The following is a 9,581-nucleotide window of genomic DNA, read 5'->3' on the forward strand; positions in this document are numbered from 1 at the left end:
TATTTTTAAAACATTTTATTTATTTATTCATAGACACAGAGAGAGAGAGGCAGAGACACAGGCAGAGGGAGAAGCAGGCTCCACACAGGGAGCCCGATGTGGGACTCGATCCCAGGTCTCCAGGATCACACCCCAGGCTGCAGGCGGCGCCAAACCGCTGTGCCACCGGGGCTGCCCACCCCATTGTATTTAGTAGAAATTTCTCTCAACTCTGTTTTCCAATACTGATGTGGAATTTTATTTTTTTGGTACTTATATATCATGCTGCTGCTTTAGTGAGGAAATTTGGAGGTACCCTGAGGTTCCTGTATTCACACACTCCTCTTTGCTAGTTCCTCTACCAGCACTTGGAGTTCTTCATACCAGGTCATGTGGACAGGAATATTTTTTTTTTTAATTTTTATTTATTTATGATAGTCACAGAGAGAGAGAGAGAGAGAGAGGCAGAGACACAGGCAGAGGGAGAAGCAGGCTCCATGCACCGGGAGCCCGATGTGGGATTCGATCCCGGGTCTCCAGGATCGCGCCCTGGGCCAAAGGCAGGCACCAAACCGCTGCGCCACCCAGGGATCCCCAGGAATATTTTTTTTTAAAGGTATTATTTATTTATTTATGATAGTCACAGAGAGAGAGAGAGAGAGAGGCAGAGACACAGGCAGAGGTAGAAGCAGGCTCCATGCACCGGGAGCCCGACGTGGGATTTGATCCCGGGTCTCCAGGATCGCGCCCTGGGCCAAAGGCAGGCGCTAAACCGCTGCGCCACCCAGGGATCCCTGGACAGGAATATTTTATTTGACATTGTGAAATCAATACTTCACTTTTTGATGTGTAAATTTGTTAGAAATATAACTCTGTATTAAAATAGCCTATTTTCTTTTTTTAGCACCGACTAGAACAAGAGGCTGAAAAGAAGATAATAATGCTGGCAGAGAAAGCTCACCATGAAGCTGTTGTGTAAGAGACTGCTGTCTCCTTTACCTTTCTTATAGCCTCTCTGACCTATTTGCTGGTCTGTTTTATTATTATCATGTTGTCTTCCCCCTCCTTTCCTGGTTTGCTTTCTTGGCATTTTCTTGTTTACTTTCCTTCACTGTTTCTTTCTCTTTGTATCCTGGCCCCTTTCCCCCCAACCCTTTCTGTACCAAGGTGGTGTGGAGGAAAGAACCCAGGCTGTGAAGTTAGACTTTGGTTCCCAACCTGAATGCTGAGTCAGTGTCAAAAGATTTCCTAACTTTTTTGAAATTAAATTTCTTCATCTAAGTATTGGGTTAATCATAGCAACTGTACAGGGTTATCATTAAGTATGTTAGTGAAAGTAACACTTAGTTGTGTTATGCCAATAAACTACCAAGTCTCAATGGTTTAGTTCTTGCTCACTTAACAATCCAATTTGAGTCTGAAAGCTCTACTTGAGTGGTGATTCAGGAACTGGGGCTGCTTCCATCTTAGACTTCTTCACATCCAGTCATATGGATAAGGAGAGAGCATGGGAAACCCCTGTCTGCCCTTAACTACCTTGAGCTGGAAGTAACATACATTTTCACTCTCCTATTGGTGAGAACTTAAGTCACAAGATCCCCACCTAACTGTTGAGTACCCACCATGAACTAAATAAGTGGTGGTCATTATTTTTAACATTGGGGAATAAGGCAATCGTTGTTCTAGTTTGGTAATATCTAAAACGTAGGCCGGTGTTTTGGGATCTTATATCTATCTATTTCAGGCAATTGAACAATGCTGGAAGAGCTGTTTTTAAAGAGAATGTTTATCTCCAGAAAGCTCTCGCATACCATCTGAAGGAAGCGGATACTCTACAAAAAAATTCCCAGAAGTTGCAAGAGACTCAGACTTTCCTTTTACATCAAAAGGTTCCCACTCCATTTAGACTTCATTTACTATTTTTCTGGCTTTTGTTTGTTTGTTTAAGAATTGGGTTGGTAAATATGAAAAATTGAGTATAATAATGCACATAAGGGCAATGGGACCATTTTTCTTTTGTCTGGATGATGTACCTTTCTTATTTGAAAGGATTAATTTCGAGAATGACATAGAAGCATGCAACTTGGCTTTATTTTATTTTTTTAAAGATTTTTAAAATTTATTCATGAGAGCTACAGAAAGAGAGGCAGAGACACAGACAGAGGGAAAAGCAGGCTCTCTGCAAGGAGCCCAATGCAGGACTCGATCCCCAGACCCTGAGATCATGCCCTGAGCCTAAGGCAATCACTCAACCACTAAGCCACCCAGGCATCCCCCAACTTGGCTTCATAAAGAATATATCAGAAACATAACTATAACTCTTATGCCCTATTACCTTAAAATATTCATTTTACTTTGCTTGGAGTTGGTCTCTGAATCACTTAGGAAGAGGTTCAGCTGTGACAGCCCTGGCAACAATGACTTTACCATGAAAGGGTTTATTCTCTCCCCTAAAGAAAGTCTGGAGATTAGCAATCCAGAGGTGGAATGGTAGTGCCACAAAGTCAACAAAGCTGTTGTGCAATGCGTGGCTTACATCCCCAAAGTCACCTTGTGGCCCAAAGTGGCTGCTAGAACTCTATTACTTAAATGGCAGGAAGGAAAAAGGACAAGGAGGAAAAAGTATGCCCCCACCTCCTTTAAAGGTCTTCCTGGAAGTCCTGCACACACTTCTACTTATATTTCATTGACCAGAACATAGTTACTTGGCATTACTGAACTGCAAGGGAGGCTGGGAATTTTCAGTTGGGTTTACTGCCTTCCTTTTTTTTTTTTCTTAAAGATTTTATTTATTTCTTTATTTATGAGAGACACAGAGAGAAAGAGAGAGGCAGAGACATAGGCAGAGGGAGAAGCAGGCTCCCTGCAGGAGCCCAATGTGGGACTCAATCCCAGGACTCTGGGATCAAAGTCCTGAGCCAAAGGCAGATGCTAAACCTCTGAGCCACCCAGGCATCCTTGGGCTTCCTGCCTTCCTGAATGAAGTTAGAGTTTTATTACTAAGGAAGAAAGGGAAGATGAAAAAGAAATAGGCAACTAGCCTATGGCCTAGGATAGGTAACAATTTCCACTGTATAGTTGTTAAGTTAATGTATTACTGTATAGTCTTAACTGATTTTGAAATTATTTGAGAATAAAAAATATTTAAACTTTCAGAATTTTAGAGGAAGGACAGTTTCTTACTTAGCAAAATTAGTGGCCTTCCCAAGTCTAGAGAAGAACCCTAGGATATTTTTACTCTCCATACACAGATATCACCATCTCAACCTGACATCAAATTTAAATTTCATGAAGTAATGAAAATTAGTGAAGAACTCTTAAGTTCTGAAATCAATTAAAGAAAATCTCTCACCTGTCTTATCTTTGTTTTTAGGAGATCAATGATCTTTTAGTTAAGGAAAAGATCATGCAACTTACCCAGCAAAGACTGCAAATCCAGACTCTTCAGAAGAAGGTGGTAAGCTTGGAGACTGCACTGAGTTGTATGACCAGAGAGTTTGAGATTGAAGTTTGTAAAGTGCAGCAACAGGCAATGATAGAGAACCAAGCAGGGCAGGTTGAAATTGACAAGCTGCAGCAACTTCTCCAGATGAAGGACAGAGAAATGAATCGAATCAAAAAGCTGGCCAAGAACATACTGGATGAGAGAACAGAAGTGGAAAGGTTCTTCTTAGATGCTCTACACCAAGTGAAGCAACAGATCCTACTTAGCAGGAAGCATTATAAACAGGTTGCACAAGCTGCTTTCAATTTTAAAATGAGAGAGGCATATGCAGGAAGAACAGATTATCCTAAAATCCGAACGTTCGATGGCAAAGAGCACAGCACCAATAGTGTGAATCAAGATCTTATGGAGGCTGAGAAATGGTACTAATCATACCTTTAATATTTTATCTTTTGTGCTGCAACTTTTGTACCTTTTAGAGGAATAAGAACCCTGAGTTCAGTTTGCTAGTATCTAAATATTGAAAAGATTGCTCACGAAGTTATTTGAGGACAGGAACTATCTTACTCATCTTTGTAACCCCTATGCTTAGCACGGTGTAGGGCTTAGTAGGTATTCTTAATAGATTCCCTTTTTTTTTTAATTTTTTAAAAATTTATTTATGATAGTCACACACAGAGAGAGAAAGGCAGAGACATAGGCAGAGGGAGAAGCAGGCTCCATGCACCGGGAGCCGGACGTGGGATTCGATCCCGGGTCTCTAGGATCGTGCCCTGGGCCAAAGGCAGGCGCCAAACCGCTGCGCCACCCAGGGATCCCAATAGATTCCCTTTTTTAAAAAATTATTTTTTTATTTTTGAAGACTTTTTTTTTAATCAGAGAGAGAAAGCAAGTGTGATAGAGAGCATGAGAGAGAGAAAAAGCATGAGCAGGCGGGAGGGGTAGAGGGAGAAGCAGAGTCCCTGCTGAGCAGAGAGCCTGATGTGGGGCTTGATCCCAGGGTCCTGGGATCATGACCTGAGCCAAAGGCAGATAGATGCCTAACAGACTGAACCACCCAGGCATCCCCAGATTCCCTTTTGTTATGACAGAGACTTGATAAAGAGACTAGATCATTTGTTCCATAAAATGTCATTGTAATATCTTTTAACGTTTTATTTTCTGTAAACTCATTATGAAGGTTTGATCAGATTCAGTTTAAACATTTTTGATAAACATACTTTCACAAATATTTTGTAATGTTCCCTTTACTATTATGAGATGAAATTCATAGGTAATAATATCTAACTAAACATATAATTTAAAAAACCAATATAACAGTTCTTTGTAATAATTCTTTATTGTACAGAACTGTCCTATGGATTAGCTGACATCCAGTAGTGGGCCCCCATCACTGTATTATCCAAAAGTCCCCACAAGTTTCCAAAATACACTCCAGATATCCACTGCTATTATGATAAAGGTAGCAGAAGGCTTGAGACAGTTGTAAATTGTATATAATGATTGTTTCCTGTTAACATTTTTGTCTTATCATTCTTTTTCTTTTAAAGGAAACCACCCCCCCCCCCCATTTTTAAAGATTTTATTTATTTATGAGAGACACAGAGAGAGACACAGGCAGAGGGAGAAGCAGGCTCCATGAAGGGAGCCTGACATGGGATTCGATCCCAAGTCTCCAGGATCAGGCCCTGGGCTGAAGGCGGCGCTAAACCACTGCGCCACCCGGGCTGCCCCTTATCAGTGTATTCTTTTTTTTTTTTTTTTTTTTTTTTTTTTAATTTTTATTTACTTATGACAGTCAGAGAGAGAGAGAGAGAGGCACAGAGACACAGGTAGAGGGAGAAGCAGGCTCCATGCACCAGGAGCCCGATGTGGGATTCGATCCCAGGTCTCCAGGATCGTGCCCTGGGCCAAAGGCAGGCGCCAAACCGCTGCGCCACCCAGGGATCCCTTATCAGTGTATTCTTAAGCCATAAATTATACAGCATTTTAAGGATTATTCTGAAAAAACAAAACAATTACGTTTTATATCCCAGTGTAGTTAGGTTCTTCAAAGGCCTTAACTCAAGAAACTTAAAAGGACTCTCTACTACTATGTACTAAATATCTTATTAACAGTGCTTCCAAATGAGTTCTCTGCTTTGTTTTATAATGGACTAATAATTTGTAGGTTCTTTTAAATTACATAGCTGTTGGGAAGGTTGGACATGATGTGGCTTCTGAAGGATAAGATTCTTTTACAAAAATGTCCGTAGTAGGATTTTTAAAACTTTTTGCCATATTCAGAAATCTGTTACTTCTATTACCAAGAGGTCCACTATAATTTCCTTCTTTTCAATTAGCAATAATCGCACCTTGGATAAACCTCATTGGCTATGATACTGCCACTGTGCAAAGCTTAATTTCTTTTTTTTTTTTTTTTTACTGTGTCAAGCAAATTGAGTCTGTACCATACATAAGGAAGTTTCTTTTATGTTTTTTGTCTCCAAAGTGGTAAGTAGGTTTTCAGACGGAAGTATATAAAATGATTCTCCACATTGTTATTCTAGAAACTGGACTCTTCCTCTCCTGCCCTTGTGTGACATTTTTGCTACTGAACAACTTCTCATCTTAACCTCAGTGTTCTGTTGCCTGTACCAGCAGGGCAGAAGTGATTAAAATATTACATCATCTGCTTAGGAGGCAGATTGAGGAAGGAAAGTTGAAGTATACAGTGATCATAAGGCAAAACCTAAACTTTTAAAGAAAACTAACCCAATGGGCCTATGTGTAAAAACATTTCTTACATTGTACAACCAATACTGTCTACAATGTCAGCCAGCTTTCGTAAACAGCAAATAGACTACGAATCCTCCAGGAAAGTGATAATATAAATAAAGACCTGCCTGGGGAGCTTAGCTGTGGGTTTATTTGGAAGTAAGAAAATAAGCTAGATAACTTAGGTGTTATTTTCTAAATGTACTTTGTTATTCTGTTTTCATAGCAAAATATCTGATATAAAAAGAAACGTTAAAAGGATTCAGCAATAATCTCACCTTGTAAATAACTTTTTTGTTGTTTTTGTGTTTGTCTTTGGATGCATAATGTTATATAACAACTTCCTATTTTACTTATTTGCTTAATGTTTGGGCACAAACTTTTTTCTTATTATAGCTTTTCTTATTTTTATCTTAATGACTTTATATAACATTTCAGAATGGCTAGCCTATTGATATCCTTTTCAACTTATGATTTTGTAATGCAGTTTTCTTTGTAGTCATTACATTTGGAAACCTCTTAATATTCAGTTACAGTTTGGAAACTTTCTCATGCTTACATATTTCATATTTTTTAAAAAGATAAAATGCTTATTACTTTGGCCATATTTTTCTGTCTCATTTTTTTTCTTTGAAATTCTTCAGGACAGATATTCAAGGAAATGTGGATATTGGAGATTTGACCTGGGAGCAGAAGGAGAAAGTCTTGAGATTGCTCTTTGCAAAAATGAATGGTTTTGTTCCTAGGTAACTCCCTATTTTTGTAACGAAATACCAAGTTGTTATCAAACCTAGAAACCATATAATAACAATAACCTAATGGAGGTCAGAAAAGTTTCTAAGGAAGTAAAAATTTGAGCTGACCTCTAAAAGGTAAACAGAAGCAGAGTGTGTAGGAAAAAACATTCTGGACAGAAAAAATAGGAGTATTTTCAGTGTTGAATTGGAGATGATGGCAATATATTGAAGTGAAAAATACTCAAGGCATTTGTAAATAGGGATTGGAGTACAGGTGAGTTTAGGGAGGGAGACTTGAACATATTTAGTGAAAACTAATAGGTGAGTGTAGGAGAGAGGATGAAGGTAGAAGAATAAAGAGCTGAGGCTAGGAATAACCAGTATAATAAATAAGAACAAATAATAGGACAACGAAAAGAAAAGAGCTTAAAGACTTATGGAAAAAAAAAAAAAAGACTTATAGGTTAAATGGAAAAAAGGAGAACTTTGAAATGGCCTTTGTGTCTCTGGTAGCCTTCCAAAGTTTTGTTTGCTTTTTGTTTTTTATTAAGAGGTGGAAAAGAATACAGGCTGAAGGTACAGAATGTCTGTCTCATTTTGAGTTGACTTTTCTGTACCCCAAGAAACAACCAGAGTTCTAGGCCTCAACTTCCATACTGTGTTGTTTTCAACACTAGAGAAACAAAGGAAATTGAGTAGAAATATTTCATACCAAAGCAATGAACTTAAATCTGGCCACTATGGAACAAGTCTAAGCTTGTTGGAATCCCATGCCGGAGTTGGATGAAGGAAAAAGATGGGAATAGAACAGTGAAATGTGAGGTAAAGAGGAGATGAAAATGAGAAAACTCGGGCAGCCCCGGTGGTGCAGCGGTTTAGCGCTGCCTGCAGCCCAGGGCATGATCCTGGAGACCCTGGATTGAGTCCCACGTCGGGCTCTCTGCATGGAGCCTGCTTCTCCCTCTGCCTGTGTCTCTGCCTCTCTCTCTCTCTCTCTGTCTCCATGAATAAATAAATAAAATCTTAAAAAAAAAAAAAAAAAAGAAAGAAAATGAGAAAACTCAAGCCCAAGTGGAGAGGAATTAGATGATAAATGGTCTATCAAAGCAAGGACAGCAACTAGAAAGTTTATGAATTCAGTTGATTGTATGATTGTGGTTTTAACAGTATGATATTTTCCTTTGTGCTTAAACAAGTCAAGGAATATAACCAATAAATTGTACTCTTTAGTGCATCAGCAATCACTGTGCCTATCTCCGGTACTATAGTATCCAAAGTACATGTTTTTTGTGCATCATTATTAGACTATTTAATACAGCCATATTTTGAATGTGTTTTTTTCTCACTTTCATATGTACCTAATTGAGGACCAGTTTTAGGAGTAGAGTATGTCTTTATCTGCTGGCAGGTCAACCTATTATATTTTTTATAATCCTGTTAAGCTCACTTTACTTTTTTTTTAAAGATTTTTAAATTTATTTATTCATGAGACAGAGAGAGAGAGGCAGGCTCCATGCAGGAAGCCTGATATGGGACTCAATCCCAAGACCTCAGGGTCACATCCTGAGCTGAAGACAGGCACCTAACCACTGAACCACCCAGGCGTCCCTAAGCTCACTTTCCATTAGAATATTGAATTAGTGATATAATTATTTCTTTTTCTTTTTTTATTTAAAGATTTATTTATTTATTTATAAATAGAAACACAGAGAGAGAGAGAGGCAGAGACAATAGGCAGAGGGAGAAGCAGGCTCCATGCAAGGAGCCTGATGTGGGACTCGATCCCGGGTCTCCAGGATCACACCCTGGGCTGCAGGCGGCGCTAAACCGCTGCGCCACCAGGGCTGTCCTATTTCTCGTTCTTAAAACAGATTTTCCAAAGTAGAAGAAGAAATCTTCATACTGGGTCTATCTCCATTAGGTAATTTTTCTGTTTGAGGTTCTTTTTGTGGGAATGGAATTTTTCTGGCCATCTTTTTGGTCAGTAGTCTGGTTTAGTCTTAACTATCACCATTAATAGCTGTTGTATCTGTATCATCATTATGACCATCTCCATAAATACTACCATTTAAGTTCAACACATCTCAACTTTAAGAGAAAATAAGTTTATATTAACTTGCTTAACATTATATTGTCTCTCTATATATAAAGCTCAGTTTTGAAAATAAGCTCATCCAACTAAAGCATTTCCTTTAGCACTATTAAAGTGTAGTTGAAATGTGGAGCATGAGGAGACATTAACTCATTGTTAACTTTTACCTACCACAGGAAATACAGCCAGCATTCTAGGCCTCCAGTTCCAGACTATGTTGTTCCTGATGATGGAAATACAGAGGAATTAGAGTAAGAGCTTTCTTGACAAAGCAATGACTGTGAACCTGATCACAGTGTGGGGACATTTTATATGTGCTAGAACTAAGTGGGAGTTATATGACAAGTCTGTTGTTCTGAATCAAGTTCCATGTGTATGTGGTTGTTGACAGGTCTGTTATTTTATCATTATTGCAGGAATGACAGTAAGCTTCAAGATCAAACCTTCATCACCCAGCAAGTACCAATCTCAGACTCTTCTAGTGAACTGATGATACCCAACATTCAGAAAGGATCACAAGAGTCTGACATAGTAAGGAGTCTAAAAATCTAACCAAATAATACACATAGTA

General features: G+C 38.8%; 1 protein-coding gene and 1 pseudogene across 7 annotated transcripts in view; one reads left to right on the top strand and one right to left on the bottom strand.

The window, feature by feature from the left end:
* BBOF1 (basal body orientation factor 1) overlaps positions 1-9,581 on the top strand; it is a 56,010-nt gene that overhangs the window by 24,968 nt on the left and 21,461 nt on the right. For all 7 annotated transcript variants that reach the window (XM_049113716.1, XM_049113714.1, XM_049113718.1 and 4 more), the window contains 6 exons: positions 884-954; positions 1,724-1,868; positions 3,353-3,846; positions 6,826-6,927; positions 9,187-9,261; positions 9,427-9,541. In XM_049113716.1, the coding sequence (XP_048969673.1) occupies positions 884-954; positions 1,724-1,868; positions 3,353-3,846; positions 6,826-6,927; positions 9,187-9,261; positions 9,427-9,541 (1,002 nt within the window). The remainder of the gene's footprint in view (positions 1-883; positions 955-1,723; positions 1,869-3,352; positions 3,847-6,825; positions 6,928-9,186; positions 9,262-9,426; positions 9,542-9,581) is intronic.
* Positions 5,649-5,823, bottom strand: LOC112658232 (U4 spliceosomal RNA; annotated as a pseudogene).

Source organism: Canis lupus, chromosome 8 (genome assembly GCF_003254725.2).
Source record: "Canis lupus dingo isolate Sandy chromosome 8, ASM325472v2, whole genome shotgun sequence".
NCBI classification, from domain to species: domain Eukaryota; kingdom Metazoa; phylum Chordata; class Mammalia; order Carnivora; family Canidae; genus Canis; species Canis lupus.